General features: G+C 30.4%; 2 protein-coding genes across 7 annotated transcripts; both read right to left on the bottom strand.

The window, feature by feature from the left end:
- Positions 1-558: 558 nt before the first annotated feature.
- On the bottom strand, positions 559-4,624 carry LOC8265343 (pentatricopeptide repeat-containing protein At2g21090). Its single transcript, XM_025158981.2, has 2 exons — positions 1,633-4,624; positions 559-1,130 (listed from the first exon to the last, which is right to left on the bottom strand). The coding sequence occupies exon 1, from the start codon at positions 4,410-4,412 to the stop codon at positions 2,604-2,606; it is 1,809 nt and encodes a 602-aa protein (XP_025014749.2). The 5' UTR covers positions 4,413-4,624; the 3' UTR covers positions 559-1,130; positions 1,633-2,603.
- Positions 4,625-12,580: 7,956 nt separating this feature from the next.
- On the bottom strand, positions 12,581-18,953 carry LOC8265341 (ABC transporter E family member 2). Of its 6 annotated transcripts, none has more exons than XM_048378021.1 (14): positions 18,740-18,937; positions 18,306-18,390; positions 18,040-18,161; positions 17,718-17,803; positions 17,544-17,641; positions 16,906-17,023; positions 16,724-16,813; positions 15,489-15,793; positions 15,210-15,405; positions 14,864-15,049; positions 14,506-14,775; positions 13,522-13,767; positions 12,989-13,192; positions 12,581-12,893 (listed from the first exon to the last, which is right to left on the bottom strand). In XM_048378021.1, exons 3-13 carry the CDS (start codon positions 18,140-18,142, stop codon positions 13,073-13,075), a joined length of 1,818 nt encoding a protein of 605 aa, XP_048233978.1. In that variant the 5' UTR covers positions 18,143-18,161; positions 18,306-18,390; positions 18,740-18,937; the 3' UTR covers positions 12,581-12,893; positions 12,989-13,072. The 6 variants fall into 6 exon arrangements, with proteins under 6 accessions (XP_048233978.1, XP_048233979.1, XP_048233980.1 ...); XM_048378022.1 differs by having other exon boundaries at positions 18,306-18,401; XM_048378023.1 differs by having other exon boundaries at positions 18,306-18,404.
- Positions 18,954-19,552: the final 599 nt, after the last annotated feature.

Below are 19,552 nucleotides of genomic sequence, written 5' to 3' on the forward strand. Positions count from 1 at the left end.
TTTCATTTGTAAAAAATTTCAAATATAACATCTCATGGAGTTTATATACCCAATTGAATTAAAGTTAAATTTAGAGAACCCATTGCAAAAACATGACGACTTCAAGAGCTCAATTACATCATCAAACTTCCTTCCTTAAGATACTCATTCACCATCATACTAATAGTTTCTGAATTCACACCTTGATTTGTTAGTGAGAAAGAGTTGAGAGTTGTAAAGAGTAATTAGAGTCAGTAGCGGTAATGGAAGGATATGGAAAGAGTGGTAATGATAAGAAAGAAGAAATACTTTAAAAACAGAATTTTTAAATGATAAGATAAATATTAAAATGTATTTTATTCAATTAGTAGATTTCATTTATGATACACATCAACAACAGTTAACATTCTTTAAAGTTCATATAAAATAAGGGCTTAAATTTTAGGTTTTTATCACTTCTAAGTACTCATTTGCATCTAAAATTAATTTAAGAGCTAATACGTTCTTTGCACCAAAAGTTAGGGGCAAAAATGCATTTTTCCCATTGGAAAAATATGTGGTTCAGTTCAGCCACTTGAATTAGAAAGCACTCAAAGATGTCTTTAATTGAAGGTAACGCGCTCAATCAATCATTTCGTGGATAAATTAGAGTTCCTTTCATAATTAAAAAGCATGGAGTAGGGTCTTCCTGTTCAATCATGCACCTGCTTCATAATTTTCCACAGTTTAAACCGTACACATGAGGAAGATTCAAAGTACTTTCTCATCAGTAGTAGTTTTCCTTCACCCCCACAGCCAGATCAAGCAATCAGGTAACTACAAGCTTACAATTTTTTTCTTAACACAAGCTTCAAATGTGTGTGTGTGTATATATATATTATATATAGGATTTAAAGGGGAAAAAGAAAAAGCAAAAGGGACAATCTTTGCTACATATGACAAGTGATGCAAAAAGAGTCTTAGACAGCTAAAGAACTGAAATCCACTAACAGATTATACAAAACCCCATATTAAGGATGAAGGAGAAAATTATCATAAAAGATCAAAAGGGCCTACCATGTGCATTTAGAAGCTGCAGGGTCTTAGCCCAATGATTCAAGGTGATGACAAGAAACACACCCCTCTATCGTCCTTGTAAGCAAGCCGGATATCTACATCGAGTCACACTAACCATGTTATTGCAATCTACAACAAAACTTTAAAAATCAGGAATTATTTTTAACCACCATCTCTTATAACAATCTCCGCTGTCCTATCCTATCTTCTTTTATTTTCCAATATCAGATAAGCACATTTAACATATATACATCATACGACAACTAATAAATGCTTATTATGTTATTACTCAACAACAACTAATGGAAGGGACGATCTAAAAGTTGTACAGCCATTTTCTCCCACTGATAAACTGCATTTCACAGGACCACCATTCTCCGCTTCTATATATAGATGACAAGAAAGATACCTAGAATATCATTTTAGATTTTTGGAAAGATGTAGACATTTTTTGCCAAGTATCTATTCAAAGTTATAGCAGTTGAAGAGCAGTGCAAGATGTATCATTCTTCCAGAAAATGAGAAAAAGCATTTTTTTGGCCATGTTTAAAATGTAGAAGTTTCTTGTTAGGAAACATAACATGTCATGTTATCTACCTGTTTTCCCATCAGCAGTTCTTTCTTTGAAGTCCATTTCAGCAACCTGCCCACTCCTCATAGTAGCACAGTCGATCAATGATTATAATGAACTTGCTGCAATCTACAAAAACAAGAAAGTAATAGCTATCTTGTACAAAGAGCAAGAAGAATGTCAGTACGAAGACAACTGCTAAAGAGATATCAACTAAAATGAAAAATGAACAAGTAAGATGGGAAAGAAAATTTCAGTCATAATAAAACAGAAAGTGCTTGCAGACATCTTCAGTTTTCAGTAAGAAAGGCTATCAAAAGACTCTTTCCTCTATGGGACACATGTGCAAAGCTGCAGAAAAACAAGGTCTATCTAAAAGCCAACTGAGTGCAACTAAAACCAGAACTCAGTTCACATTGTTAAAATTTAACATGAGTGTTCTTCTACATGCACTATATCATCTTTTAAGAAAGCATTTGTTTCTGATTTGATAAAGTCCTTGATTTAATAGAAATAGGCCCAACAAACCAAAGTCCGTGCCTTTGTACTTTGGCTTAAAATCACCCAACAGCCTGTGACCATCTAACCAACTAGCTTAATCTCCTTAGCTGCAAATAATCATATTTCACAAAGATGATAGTTAAATGCTCACAACAAGAACACAAACTAAGCACGAGAGTTTTCTTTTTTTTACCAATTTATTGGATAAACAACAAACTCAAACAATTATAAAGGAGAAAACAGAATATCTTTGAAGTGATCGCTTGTCTAGATCTTTTGAATAAATCTCACAAGTATAACACTGCAGAGATTCAATTTTATAAAAAATAAAAAGAAAAAAGAAAAAAATTCAGAAAAAAAATGAACTACATGCTACATTACTGGAAGGCCAGCTCATTCAAGTGAAGAAAATGTTACAAGTTGAGCAAAACTGACGGAGTATTAAACTTTTAATTATTCCTCAACACCACCAGGAAAAATTAATGATGAAAAACTTCTACCTCTCTCTATTAGTTGATAGAACTTCTTCCATGTGGCCAGCTAATTGTTTCAAAGCCAAATATATTACTTCTTTCAATGGGTGTAACCTATCTGATGCAGTGAAAGAGTGCACTTTGTTTTCAATCTCTATCCAACTAATGGCTCGATCCTTCCTTACATGTCTCTCATTCATAAGCTGTCTCACATTTTCCACTAATTCCCACCGCCCAACCGCAGCATGTATACTTGATAGTAACACATATGCTGCAGAGGATTGAGGATCCAATTCAATAATTTTTTCAGCTACTTCTCTTCCAAATTCTATATTTCCATGCATTCTGCAAACACCAAGCAAGGCATTCCAAATTTGATCATTTGGCTTACATGGCATCTTCTCAAGTTGATTCATCAACGTGTCAAAATGGCCTGCACGGCCTAGGAGATCAATCAAGCATGCATAATGTTCCTGATTGGGGATGACACCATGACAACTAGTTATGGACTCGTATAACCTAAGACCTTCTTGAACTAGTCCTGAATGACTACATGCATTCAGAAGGACAATCAATGTTATCCGATCTGGCTTCATGCCTAATCTGACCATGTCATCAAACATTTGTGTAGCCTCTTGACCACGACCATGCTGTGCCAGGGAAGAAATTATAGTATTCCACAAGACAACATCCCACTTATCACCCATAAGGTCAAAAACCAACCTCCCTACTTCCAAACAACCGCATTTTGAGTACATGTCAATGAGAGAGCTCACAACAATTGTATTAGGTCTGATATTGGTGCGTATTAAATAACCATGTATTTGTTTACCATGATTTAATGAAGCTATACTAGCAGAAGCACAAAGACAACTACTAAAAGTAAATTGATCTGGCCTAATATTAAGCGCCATCATCTTTGTAAACAACTCAAGCGCCTTATGTCCTAAATCATGTCTAGCATACCCAGCAATCAAAGATGTCCATGCAACAGGATTCTTTTCAGGCATCAAATCAAACAACTCACTAGCTGCCTCCACATCACCCCATTGAGCATACCCTGAAACCATTGTTGTCCAAGCAAGAACATCCCTAATAATCATCTCATCAAACAACCTCCTTGCATCACCCATCTCACTGCATTTTGCATAGGCATCAAGCACCGAACTTGAAATCACCAAATTTGATAAAAACCCAGCAACCAAAACCTGCCCATGAGCCTGCTTAGAAAGCTCCAGTTCCTTAACCTTCACACAAATATTCAATAAACCAGCAAAACTATACTCATTATACCCTATCCCTAACCTCCTCAACTCCCTATAAAACCGCAAAGCGTCATTGCAAAACCCACTCTTTGCATACGCAATAACCATTGTATTCCAAGACACAACATCTTTCTCTGGCATTTTATCAAACAGCTTTCTAGCTGGTTTTATCTTACCCAATTTAGCGTACCCAGAAAGCATACCATTCCAGGAATACAAATTCCTCGTAGACATTTCATCGAACACCTTATATGCACTTGCATAATCACCGCACTTTGAATACATATTAATTAAATGATTCGCCAAAAACGTATTGGGTCTTTTTAATCCAGTTACCTTCAAATGTAAATGAACCCATTTCCCTAACTTCAGCGATTTTGTATTTGCACACTGTTGGAGAAGGTAAGCTAGTGTTTTTGATGGCAAGCGAATGCCATTACGTGATAAGAGCCCGAGAGAGGAAATTGCTTGAAAGAGTTGGCCTTGAGAGGATAAATGAAGAAGGGATTTAACTATGCAGGGAACGCGTTTTGTGCGATTTGAATGAAATTTAGAAGAAGTGGGCATTGGATAGAGGAACCATGTGAAATAGTGTATGTTTTTATTATGTTCTTCATTTATATTTAGAGACTAATCAGGGACTCCGGTGAGGTTGGCATCGCCGGTGCTGAATCTGAAGGTGGAGACAGTTGCTGAGATGAAGTGTGGTTTCCCTCTGCCATATTGGGTCTGTGTGTGGGGCCATGTTTTTCAGCCTATCCTGATTTGCCATGTCACGGTGCACCATGCCTTTGGCACGTTTACTAAAACCTTTTTATAACAATACATTTTATTGGTATATCTATCATGGCTAAATTTGTTAAAAAATAACAATTAAGTAGTTAAATTTTAAAATTAATATTAAGTAATAATAACTTATAAAAAAATAATAAAATTTTAGCAAATCATATATTAAAAATACTGATGTAGATTTTTTATATTAAATTAGATAAAAAATAAGAGATATTTAATAAAAGTGTATTGTAAAAATAATAAATAAACGTATTTTTATCAAGTTATTATAATTTTATAGCATAATAAATATTAAGATTTATGAATTTGAGATTAAGAGTTAGGACTACTAAATTGAAAATTAATAAAAATTAGAGAAATAAAGTTTTATATGATAGATTTTGCTCTAAAACTATATCAATAATGAATTCTTTTTAGTTTTTTATATTTATAAAAGTTCAAAGAAAATATGAAAGTCACCTATTAACAATACACTGTATTCTCTTTTTATAAGTTATTACACTTTATTGTTAATTTTAAAAATAAACCGTCGATATCATTTTTTGATAGTATTAATTTTTTTTAATTTAAATTTAATTTTATTAGTAAAAGGATATCAACTAAAGATAAATATAAATGAATATCTTTTATATTATATAAATAATTAATATCTTATCATATTATATAAATAAAATTAATGAAACATAACTATAATAAAATAAAATAATATATTTATCAATAATATATTTTTTAAATAATAAATATAAATATTATAATATAAAAAATATTTTTTAAAATAAAATTTAAAAAATTTATTTCTATTTACAGCTGATCCAAATTGCTAATAAATCTTTTTATAACTATGGTGTTCCTGTATTTGGCAGAAGCCTTAATTTGGCCTCTGAACTTTACTACTTTATGCTATTGAGACCGTTGAAGTAAAAGTGTGCGCTATGAAACTCCTCAACTATATATATTTGTTATTGTAAGTTCCTTTTTGACAGACTTGAAGATAGTGTAATACACCTGTGATTAGAAGAGAGCGAGCAGCCAGTTACTATATATGCTAATGCCAAAAGAAAATTGAAATGAAAATCTCTTTCCAAATAAAAAATAACTTGATTTTCCATACTTGTTACAATGATTTGAAGTGCTTCAACTCTTCTTTTTTTCGTATTTGATGGCTCAGTCACCCGTAGCTATGCTCTAATCCAACTTAATAATTTAGAAAAAAAAAAAATTCACCATATTAGACTCAATTGTAAAAGCAAAATAGAGAAAAAAGTAGAGATGGCAATTTATACCCTAGTTGTGGATATCTATCTAAATTTTACCTAGTTAAACTGTGTAATACTGAGTAATTGGTATAGATAATTCGTATTCAAAAAATTACATTGATATACAAGGATTTATTTGAAAAATAAGATGGCCCTTTGACATCTCGTCGTCTCTAAAAAAATTTCGATATGAAAACATAGCTGATCTTTAATTACTATATCGAGGGCCCTTTTTCGGATCCAAACTTCTTTACTCTTTCTAGGTTTTCTTCTTGCATACAACTAACTGTTACAAAACAAAAAAAAAAAAAATCGGAAATTTTAGTAGAAGGCGGCCTCCCTCTTAGTTTTAGGTAAGGAGAACCATTCTATTTTGATTCTTCTCCCCATTCTTACTGGGTGATCTAAAAATTTACCTATGATTTTTTTTCGATTCATATTTCTCAGGTTTTAACATTTTTATAACTAATCTATAATGCCTGTAATGGGTCTGATAGAATTTGATTCTCGTATTTGCAGGTAATAGGTACCCGTTTAATAGTAATATTTTACTTATATTTTTATTATTGTTTGATTGTTTAAATTTTATTTTTTTTGTTTAATTAGCATTTTTGTTACACTTTAATAGGTTAGTTTTTATCTTTTGGTTTCATCAATATTTATATATTAAGCAGAGTACCTCTTTTATTTCTTAAATATATTCACATGATAAGTTTTTATCGGGTAGAGTACCTATTGCTTAGCTAAAACCCACAAAATATATTTATTTTTAGACTTAATTAAAAAAATTATGAACTTTTAATTTATTATTAAATCCAGCACGTAGTTTTAAATTTTTAATTTTAGTACTATATTTTTATATTAATTTCAATTTTAGCTTTTAGTAAGATTATTCGCATAAACTCTTGCAACAACAAAAATGAATTAAATTAATATTAAAATTGATGACTCATTTTATTACTAAAATATTATTATTTAAGCACATAAATTATTTTATTATTTTCTTAAATTTAGAATTTTATTAATTTTATATGTTTAAATTAGGCCTGGCCACGGTACGATTCCATGGCACATGAAACCGGCCCTGAACCGCCCCTTGGACAGTTCCAGGTGGTTGCAATAGTGTAAAAAAGAGTGTTAAAAAAATCTAAGTGATAATATAGAAACTAAAATATAAAAATTAAGAGTATTTAAAAATTTTGTGAAAAAGATTTATAGAAAATAAATAAATTCTATATGAATCTAGAAATTCTAGAAAGACAAAATATTTTTTTAGAGAGAGATAACTCTAGAAAATAAATAATTATAGAGAGATATATTAGAGAAATAAAAGAAATTGTAGATAATAAATAATTTTTAGAAAGTGATTTTAGAGAGTCAATAAATAAATTTTATGCTTATATAGAAAAATATAAATAATTTTTTTCATGGGTTGGAATTGAAACCACCGGTTCCGATTCCAAGTGAAGAGGAACCGATCCTAAACCGTCCACCTCCGATTTCAAGCCTGGTTCGAGTTGATTCCAATTCCGTTTTGAGCGGTTTGATTTCTGATCCAAACTGGCCCATGGCTAGGCCTAATTTAAACGACAGTATTTTAGTAATTGGAGTGCTGACTTAGTCTTTTATATTTTCTTTTATTACTATAGTTCATAACATCGACAAATTTGATTAATAATTTCACTGCAGGTTAAAAATTGAAATCAATATTAAAGTAATAATAATAAAATTGAAAATTTATTTAAAATTAGGGTTTTAATATTTTATTAATTAGAATTAGGATATTTCAAAAGAAATTGAGATTTTAATTTGTTTTTGTTTGATATAGAAGAAATATGCAGAATCCTATAAGTTACAAGTTGAAGATCAAGAGGGTTACTGCTGATAATATCTTCCTAGAGAAATATTCATATTTTGAATTTATGTCTGATGTCTTTTAGAGATTCACTGTAAAAAGTGACTTTACACATTGTGCAGTGGGCAATGGGATGCTTTTGAGAATCAAAGGCTGATCAAGAATCAGCAACTCTAACCACATTTTGATAATAATGTGGTCACGTTTTAGGTATTTTTTTGTTGGCGGATGGGAATCACTTTTTGGTTACTCTTTTTGTCCGTCGATATAAATGTCATTGAAGTGACTTATTGGGTTATTTTATAGATCATATTTTGACCATTGAAAGGAAAATAAAAATTAACAAATTATATGAATAATTGAGTATAAATTTTTAAAAAATAGAAGGAAAAACAATATAATTATGTAAAATACAAAGGGTAATCGATTAACTTCTCTCTATATCCTTTGAGGGTATTTTGGATATAAGATATTAAAATATATTATTTAACCTGTAATAAGGCAAAACCTGGTGATTCAAAATAATAATTCTAATTTAAAATTATATGTTAAATTTGATAACAAATGTAAAATATTAATTATGTCTTATTTATACTTAGGTAGATTGAATAGTAACCGGATTTGAACAAATATAGATAATATATCTAAATAATAAATTTGGAGGAATGAGTTTGAATATTATGTTTATACATTGATTTATATTTTAATATCTTTTATTAATCAATTATGAAATTCCTAAAGGAAGAAAATGCTTAGGTGGACGGTTGCTCCATTCTCCCTGACATTTTCTATCAGAAAAAGGATTTGTAAGCACCAAATCATGCACGTTAAAGGCTTAGCATGTATTTTCAGTTAAGAGCTCCGGACAATTTAAGGATCACATTATAGATTTTTCCGTAGGATTATATATATTACTATTTTTAATAATACGAAGCTTTTTCAACTCAAGTTAAATTAAAAGTTTTGCCATATAATAAAACACAAATTCAACATAAATATTTACATATCTAATAATAAAAAATTACCCGACGTCTTTATTTTTCTATTTTATATTTTAATATCATAATTAAATCGAAACCAAACATGAGTCTTTTATAATAAAATAAAAAAGAATTACAATATATATATATAGAAGATTTACTCTTGTCATGAACTTTTCTTCCTCTTTTCTTAAATATGCATTTTGATCCCTCACTCAAATGGCGCTAATATATATCATTAAGTGAGATATGAAATTATCACAGTTTAATTTGACACCATTGATACTGTTTGACACTTTGATCTCTAAATCTTTATTTTACATAACAAAGTGATTTCTAAAATTAATAATTTCTAATAAAAATAATACCACAGAACATTGACTAGCTTTGTATGTTGCAACCTATTAAATTACTAACAAGATAACTGTCTTATAAAATGATATATATATGAAAAACAAAAATGTATATTTTCTTTAAGGAAAGCACATAACACAATAACCTCAGAGAGGCATCTGTAATTGCAATAATTGTGAAAAAAAATGACCTTCAGTAAATTTAATAATTTCTTAATAACTATTAATTTGATATCACATGACATTAGTGTCGCGGATATATTTATTTATAATAAACTAAGAGAATTTTTAAAAGACAATTAATCTTTCATGAGATATATTTTATTTTTTAAATATTATTTAAAATTACTAAAATTTTTAAATCTGGCTTTCCTTTTTCAATTTTCTTTAGTATTACTACTTTTAATTAATTAGTATAAAGACTACAATCTAATTTCGTGGTTACCTTTTTCTATTTTATTACATGTATTGAGCAATAACTAATAAGTAATAATTCTAAATTGTACATCATACAATAGTTTAATATTAATTCTTTAATAGATGTAATTTTGTGTACTATGAAATTGTTTTTTTTTTTTTTCTTGTCTTTCTACGAGGCAATGGCTCTATCTTTTTCAAAATTTCAAGTGATTTATTAATCTATTGTATTATAAATATATTAGACAGATCAATGGAGTGATGATACGTGACAAATCAAATAATACTTTATAAAGTATAAATATAATTATATTTAAGAAAAGTTACTAATAAAATATGATAGTCTCAAACATTTATCTAGAAAATATACAGTCCTATAATATTTACTCCATATTCTATTAAGATAGATTTTACTTTTGCTTTCTTTAAAACAAAGTAATTTTAATTTGGTTTAAAGATTATTGATTTATATGCTTATTGAATCTTATTGTTAAATTTAAAATCTAGACATGGTGGCTATTTAAGTCTTATTACTTATCAAAAAATAGCAAACTTATGAAAAATATTAAATCTTTTGTAAATATAAAATTATTGCTAATTTATAAAAATAACAATCTTCTTGATACTTCTTTCATAATTTTAAATAATTTTTTATAAGTGTTATTACTTGAAAAATATGATATTACAAAAATATAATTATTTTTATGAAATTTAACATTTTATGAAAAATTGATAAATTTATAGAAAATACTTTTTTTTTTGTTACTGCGAAATTTATTACTAACTTATAAAGAATGACAATTCTTTTTAAAATTTTTATAAACTGAAACTATTTTCTCATAAGTGCTACTTGAAAAAAAAAAGGATGATATTGTGAAAATATGATTATTTTTGTAAAACTCACTGATTTATGAAAAATTTAGCAAATTTACGAAAAATATAAAATCTTTGTATAATAAAAAAAAAATTATCTTTAACTTATGAAAAATAATAAATCCTTTTATATTTTTCACAAATTATAATACTTTTAAGAATGTATAAATTTTTAAAATTATTTTATGTTATTTTATTAATTATATGTAATTTCATGTTACTGAGACTAAATTTTTTCAATCATATAAAATAAATTATTTAATAAAATTCAATTAATTATTTAAAACAAAATGCAAAATATTTGATCATAAAATCTTCTTTAACAGATGTCATTGAAGCACTTTGACATATATAAGGTTTGATAAGATTGAATAGAGAGAGCATGTGAAAGGAAAAAAAATTTAAACTGAAAAGAGGAACCGCACGAGTTGGAACCCTCAGTGATCACCTTTTTGTGTTCTCATTGCGTCTAAGGGAAATGAAAATCAGTAATTTTGCAAGTGATGATGTGTAAATTCAACTTTATTAATTTACAAAAATGTACAGTTTGGGCGGTGTGGTTTTGAAGGATGTTTTATGGGCAATTGAGGAGTGGAAGAGCATCTCTATATGCGCGCAATTATTGTGTTGGTGTAAATGCACAAAGGTAATTGACAAAAAAAAAAAAATAGAGCCCCCACGACGCCGTTTTCGAAGACTCCTAACTTGCAAGAAATGGACAATTAAATAATTCAACTTGATGCAATTGATTGAGGAAATACTCCTTTATTACTATAAATGTTTAAAAGATCCTTATATGTGAAGATCTGTTTTAGTTTTAATTTGTGATGTACATTGTAATTATATATTAATCTTTATTTTGAATAAAAGTATTTTTAATACTTTCAAAATTAAAGTCTTTAAAGTTTGAGCTAAAATCTAAAACTAATTAATTGTTACTATGAATCTTATTAAAACGAACAGAGAAATACTAGCAACACTCGTTTTAAATATTCTCTTAGATAATTGCTTTTTTATTAGTTTACTTTATTTAATTTTTCAATTTAATAACATGTTACCTATTTAATAAGTTAAAATAATTTTATATCTCCTTTTTAATAAATAAAAATAAAATTATTTTATTTACTAATGATCAATTTTAAAGATATTTTATTACATGAATAATAATATTTTTATTTTTAATAATTTTAAATATTTATAAAAATAAAAAATTATTTTTTATTTGCATAATAAAATATTTTTAAAAATTGAGATTAAAATAATAAATTCTAAATTATAACATATTGTTTAAATAATTTTTGCTTTTTTCATTAATAAATAATTACAAAAATGGTGTCTAAATTTATTAAGATTTGACAATCAAGTATTTAAACTTTTAACAAGTTGGCACACTATATTATAAGAAGCTCACATGATAACCTGTTATTAACCTGCTATATATACTTAATCATAAACATTTACTAGATTTATGCATTAAATTGTAACTTTAAAAGTTTAAACACTTAATAATTATCTTAGCAAATTCAAATATTATCTTATTATTATCCCATAATTTTATTTTACTTTTATTTATTAAAAATGAATATAAAATAATTAACTTGTTAAATAAATAATATGTTATTAAGTTAAAAAAATTAGATAAACTTCTCTAAACGAGAGTTTAAGAGAGAATGTGCTAGCATTTCTCTTCCCATTAATGTCATTAAACTTCAATTGGTTCTTTAAAAATGAACTTCAAACTTCATACTTTTAACACTATGCATGGCAAATGAAGAGGGTAGGAAAATATATTTAAAGAAAAAAAGAAGAAAAATATATTTATTCTATTGTATATAGTTATATAAAAAATTTTATTAAAGAGAAAAAAATTAATTAGTTTCAAATTTTTTTATAATTATAAAGACAAAAATAATTAATTATATTTTAATTTCTTTTCATAAATTGAAATTAATCAAATCAACTTCTATAAAGATAATAAAAAAGAATCATTCCCCTCTAATTTCTTTTTTTCAAAAATTTTATTTGCCAAAGTCGATTGAAACTAATTCTTCCTCTGTTTACTGCTTTTCCACTTAAGTTCCTCTCCATCCATCCATGTATAGTGTAAGAGTCACTATTGCCTAATTTTGTTCAAAATCCATTAAAAATTAAAGGTGGCAAATACATGGTGCGTTCTAGCTTGAAAGATTGGATGGAGGGACAATCATAATAATGCAATATCGACTCAATCAATCAAGACTGAAATTTAGGCGATAAGGATTTCTAATATACAAAAATTTTGATCTCCAGGGGATTTTTAAGGGACAAATTAAAATTTAAGAACATTTAAAGGAAACACACCTAAAATCAGGGACTGCAAATGAAATTATCCCTTAAAACAGGAGATAGAAAAAAGCAGAGCGCAGCAGATGGCCTCATTTGATTAAATACTTTGTCGCCAGCCAGGAGGCCTCCAGGCAACTGTTAACATATACATATAACTTGGTTGAGTTGTAAAACACTCAGAATGATGCCCTTATATTCTGCATAACAGCCAGCAAACAAATAAAATGAAAATCTGAAAGAAAGACCTAGCAGCATTTAGCAAGCAAGAACCCTACAATCATCCTATCAATACCTGACAGGAAGACCCAGCTGGACTTTGCGGTCTAGCAAGAGTTTCCAACGAGATGAAACTCATAGAAGCTGCCAATAATTTGCATCAATCGTCCAGGTAATAATATGACCCAGCAGCTTTCTGATCTCTGTCCTTGGTTGAGTCCAATTTGTTGATTCTTGGTCGGAAATTAGTTGGGTCCCGCCTAAATGTGATATCCAAATGCTGCATCATCAGGTACAACAAAAAGAAAATGTAATTAGAGAGAGAGAGAGAGAGAGAGAGAGAGAGAGCATACAGTACAAAATAAAAATTAAATTGTGAAAGTGTGATAAATGGATTACACCATTGGGGTGAGCTCAGTTGAAGATCACCACAAGCAAGAATATTAAAACAGTTCAAATAGAGGCGGAGAGCCTCCCAGCAAGGTGATATTATCACAGGCATATGTCAGGAATGACTTACAATTAAGCAGGTGCAATTCAATTAAATATCTTATGCCACAACTTATTTTCATCTCGGCACTTCCTAAAACTTCCACAATAAGTACTTACAGATAAGAAGAGATTCATTCCGGTCAATAATGACTGAGGAGAATTTGCAGTACAGTCCAAAGACGGCTTCCCCTCATATACGATAACTCTATCAGCAAGGTAAGTTGCCATTATAAAATCATGTTCTACCACAAATGCAGTTTTCTTTGCATGAAGGATAAACCGCTTAATGACTTTAGAAGCGACTATACGCTGCTCGGAATCCAGATATGCACTTGGTTCATCTATTAGGTAAATGTCTGCAGGCTGAAATCAAGTAAAGTAAACCATGAATCAGACTCCCATCAAATGGAACAAAGCCTAAACATCTAGAGAATAGGAAAGAAAGAAATCGGTAAGACATCAAGTACGTTCTATCAATTCTAGTTGAGATTACAAAAATAATTGATGTTACATGTTCATCTTGTTATACACACAAAAAGAACTGCAAGAAACTAGCACCACTCACATACACCTTGTGAATAAACACACAACATAATGCTTCTGTTTTTGCCATCTCTTCTGACATTCAACATTGACATTTATCGCATATACTAAGCATCAGAAGGACAATCAACCACAAGTACAACAGTAACATGAAGTATAAGTAAGAACTTCTAGCAACTTAGGGCATTCACTGCATATTGAAAGATGGATTATTTAAATTGAACAGGTACAGACTGAGGCCTCTCCCTCTTCCTAAAAATTTTAGTAAGTTTTCCTGGACTCAAGGCCCAGAAGCATTCTAATTTAGGATACTTAATATATGTTTCAAATGGTTCTGGGATACCTAAGAATGAAATAACAGTAGTGATTGACAGTATAAAGCATCTTAAACAATACACTAACCTGACATGCAACCCAAAACAATTAAAGTAACTTTACACATTCTAGAAAGCCATTTTATCCACAAGTCCTTGCACATGCATAAGCATGTGATACCAAAGCATTGTGATATGGTCAGTTCCAATTTCATTTCATCAATATTAAGTCAGACGTAATCACCTTTCCGAGGCAGAGACATAAAGCAACTCTTTGCAACTCCCCACCAGATAGATTCACAACTTCCTGATCCATCAGTTGTTCTATAAGAAGTGGCTTCATGACGTCTGACACAAACTGAGGATGCATATATGAATCACGAATCTTTTGATGTAGCAAGTGTCTAACAGTAGATTGGAACTTGGGACTAATTTTCTGGGGTTTGTAAGAAACATTAAATTCGGGTATCTCAATATCGGAACCTTCCATGGTATCAGGTTTCAGTAAGCCAGCCTGCAATTTGACCAAAAAAATAAATTGTTCAAGAGGTACCAGCTTTCATGTAAAAGAACGAAAAATGAAAATGATGTCAATGCAGTACCAGCATACGGATAAAGGTTGTCTTTCCCGTCCCATTCTCACCCAGCATTACAATTATCTGAGAATCTGTAAATTCACCCTCAATGACCTGAAGCTTAAAGTTGCCCTGAGTTTTAGTCATGGTTGGATATCTGTATCGCGCATATGTTTCAATCTCCTCAGCACTCTCTTGTGGAGTCTCAGCAACCTATAAAAAGCCAATGCAGTGATCTTAAGTCTTAAGAAAAGAAAGATCCAAGCAAGGGATAAGAACAAACCAAATGGGGAGAGAGAGAGAGAGAGAGAGAGGTGTAAATGCAACAAAATCAACAAATAAATAAACAGATGAAAAGAGAAAGGAAAATTACCCTGAAGGTCAGAGACTCCTCACGAAATCGTAAATTTTCTGTAGGAACAAATCCAGCCAAAAAAATATTAATTCCTTCCCTGACTGAAAAGGGAAGGGTTACAACTCCATATGCTCCCGGTTTCCCATATAAGCAACAAATGAAGTCAGATAAATAATCCAGGACGCTAAGGTCATGCTCCACCACAATTACATAGCTGAAACAATGATCAAAATAATATAATTAGATTCAGAGTACAAGCGCAAAAGAACTTGAATTACTAAAGAAAGAAGGTTCAACCTATTAGGCTTGAGCAAAGATCTGATTACTCGGGCAGCTTTAAGCCTCTGTTTGACATCAAGATAACTTGATGGTTCATCAAACATGTATATCTCAGCATTCTGTATGGCAACCACAGCAATGGCAAATCGCTGGAGCTCTCCACCGGATAAATCCCCCACATTACGATCTATAACCTGGTTCAGCTGAAGATCATGACAAAGCTCTGCTTTCATCTCTCTCTCATCTTTTTGGTCGAGCACCTGCCCTACATTGCCTTGGACTGCTTTTGGAATGTGATCGACATACTGAGGCTTTATGATGGCCTGTCAAAAAAAGAGCAGATCTTTAGCAAGAAGAAAAATAATGAGTGTACCCAAGATAGATTGTTAAGAAAAATTACAATATTAAAATTTCCTTCTGGCCCTATTTCTGAAAGCAGGAAGATAAAATAAAAGGAGGTATAAAGAAAGCAGGCTTTAGTATCAAAACCCAAAGCGAAAAGCGTTTTCACAAGTGTCAGGATAAAATACATAAGGCATTAGGATCTCTGAGAGAAACTTAAGTACTAAACAAGAAAACAAAAATTACATATGTGAGCAATCAGTTCCAAACAAAACATGTGAGAAATTAATGCTTCAATAATATCCAGGAAAAGTAATACAGATATGAGATGGTAATAATCCGCATGGCTTTCAATATTTCTTTACAGCATATGCTAAGAAATAAAGCCCCAGTGCATTTAATCAGTCTCCAAAAAACAGGCTCTTTAGCTGGAGCTAAATTGGAGACTAAAGTCTAAAGTAGAGATAACCAAGCAGAGTAACCCATAATGGTAAACTAGAGATCCATACATCTGATGATGCCAATAAGAGGGCATGCAATTGAACCATTGCCCCCATGGAGAAGTGAGATGAAGTGATTACATCTCACATCTAACAAGTGATTGTGAGTGGAAAGGGGGAAAAAGGCATACATAATTGACAGTTGACCTGATATTTTGTCACGTATGCACAATATAGATATATATACATATAGATTAAATTGTAAGTCAATTTTTATGGCGTTACTGACTTTAAAGCCAAGTTCTCCACAGTTAGAGCTGCACAAATTAGTTACATTTTTACGGCCCAAGTTCAATATAACAACTATAGATTAATCCACAGCCAGAAGAGCAGAGTGGAAAAAACACGCCTAACAGTGATAAACAGAAATTTCATAATACAGCAATATATCAGTAATACAAGTTTAAGTACCTTCAAATTATCTTCCAGGATACGAGTGAAATAATTCTGCAATTCAGATCCTCGAAAGTAGGTCAAGATTTCCTGCCAATCTGGAGGATTCTGCAAATAAGAAAGAAAAATCCAAAATGGTTAAAATAAAATTGAATGCAGCATGTAGCAATAATAATAGAAATCATCCACGTAAGTTTCACATTGAAACGGCCCAAATTTGGTTTCAGTTTGCCAGCCAGAACTTTGAGAGCAGTGGACTTCCCAATACCATTTGTTCCAACCAAGCCAAGAACTTGTCCAGGTCTTGGGACTGGCAGCCTGCAATTGTAAACACCAGTTACGTCAAAAGGCATATAATAGCAATCCGCCACTTCCTTAGTTTGGAAAGTAGAGAAATCATTCAAAGGGAACCATATCATGTAATACAAGAGCATAGCAGTAATTTCCAAGATAGAATCACCAAAAAGCATTAAGAGAAAACCATTCACTACACTAGAAAAAATAATTGTCTAGCACACAATATGGGGGTCTAAAGCTTCCCTACTGTTTCGTTACCCCATACTAACAGACAGGGCAGTCGACAGACAACTTCTCTTTTTATACTATACAGATATGACAATAAATAATTGAAGTCCCTCCCAAACCCACTATTCTTCATGAAGAGAATCAACAAAAATATCGGAAACATCAGTAGCCCTTCCCGGTTGCTATACTTCGAAACCTGTTTCTGCATCTATCCATAACCTCTCCACCGCTTACTGACACAGAACAATAATTTTTGTATATGCAGCTACTTCTAGATCCCTTCTCAATTGCTAAGATGCAACCATTAACTGACCTGTGCAACTTAAAGGTATTGGGCCCATAACGATGGGTCGTATCTTTATCCAAATCCTTTGGCAAGTTGATGATTTGAATTGCTTCAAAAGGGCATTTCTACATCAACAGATTTGAAGTAGTCAGTTTTGCACAGGTGTAAGCAAACAGTAAAAGTCCACTTAAATTTTCCAACCTTAACACAGATACCACATCCAATGCACAACTCCTCAGAGATGAAAGCTATCTTAGATGCAGGAGTAACCTCAATACACAATCTTCCTGCAGATCATGAGTTGTACAGAAGGGTAAGAAGACAGGTAAATGCATAATCAATCTATAGCAAAACTAGCAGCAATGACCATTCACAAAAGGATTTGTATTGGAACGTGAGGAAAATGAGGACATGAAAATGGGAGGAACATATGGGTCCCACTAGAAATAAATTTGTGGCCAGGTGACTCCTTTCCCTCCCTTCCCAAACATAGTGCAAATACAGGCCGACAGTAAATTATTACCAGTTTTCACAACAGGGCAGCTCTTCTTGCATTCTTGACGACATTTCTTAGGCTTGCATCTATCGGAGCTAACAATTGCGATACGTGTCAGTCTGTCTGCCATCTCTATCACCCCTTTCTCCCTACCCAAACACAATAGCACAGCCAGTAAAATTAAGAGGCAATTAATTGAACACATTACGCACATTTACAACTTTTGAGCTTAAAAAAGAGCTAGTCAATGAAAAATGTTAATAGTCTAAATGTCAATACAAAAGTCTGTTTACCACCAAGCAAACAGGAAGAATGAGCAATGTCATCAGCATCTTCAAAGTAGAACCTAATAATTTTTCATGCCACAGCCACGTATACCTGAATTTAAACTACTAAAATATAATAATGAGCAATTTCATTAGCATCATTAGAATATGACCAGCATAATTATCATCCCAGGCATAGGTGAATTTAACCACTAAATCACACTAACATGACAAAAATCACAAGGAAGTAATTGAGTTTTTTAATTCAAAAATAACCAAACATTTTATATTCAATTAGATTCATAACAATTTTTTGAAAAAAAAATTCAATCAGAATTTTCGTCAAACTTCATTGAACTTAGTGACACTACTGTCCATTTCTGTAGAACCAAAATATATCATAATCAAAAGATAACTATTGAGACTGTTAAAATACTAAACAAAACTTTAGAAGTGAATACACTGCAACAACTTCACAGATTCGCTGATCGGAGCTAGGCTTTCTTGTTTCTTTTCGTCTAAGAGATACCCGGTGAGTTACCGCAAAGTTAAAGGTTGATGACCGGAGATTTAGCCGGAATGTTGCCTGATTCTCTCTCTGTGACTCCAATTACTAAACCCCAGATGAGAAGAAAAGTATTAACTGAAAAGAAAAGTATTCAAAGCACTACAGTCGGTTCTGATTAAAAAGAATTTTTTATTTTTTTTATATTTTCATTTATGCCCCTGTACTTTTATATATTTTAATAATAATCTTTGCACTTTTTTTTTATATACATTCCATCTTGAACTTTTATCTTTATTAATATTATAGCTTTTGGTAACAGTAAGTTAGCGTGCTTCACATATGTTCCCTTAATAAGAATATAAATAATTTTCTGACTTTTTCTATATACAGTTCTTTATATATTTACTTATTATACTTTTATTTTTGACAATATTAATCCCCTAAGTTTTTATTAATATATATAATCTATTGATTAATATATAACTAATAATTAAGAAAATAGATAATTATTAAAATTATATAAAGAGATATTTAAATGGATATTGAACTTTCATATATATATATATATATATATATATATATAATAATATTTTATTTTTTAATAAATATTTTAATTGCTATTTGCTTTTGTATATTTTATTTAATAAAATTTATAATTTTCTTAATTCTATAAAACAATTAAATTATAATAAACTGTTAAATTAAATTATAATAAATATTTGTATTATTTTAAATAATAAATTTTAAAAGTTAATATTACTAAAAA

Source organism: Ricinus communis, chromosome 8, assembly GCF_019578655.1.
Source record: "Ricinus communis isolate WT05 ecotype wild-type chromosome 8, ASM1957865v1, whole genome shotgun sequence".
Classification (NCBI taxonomy): domain Eukaryota; kingdom Viridiplantae; phylum Streptophyta; class Magnoliopsida; order Malpighiales; family Euphorbiaceae; genus Ricinus; species Ricinus communis.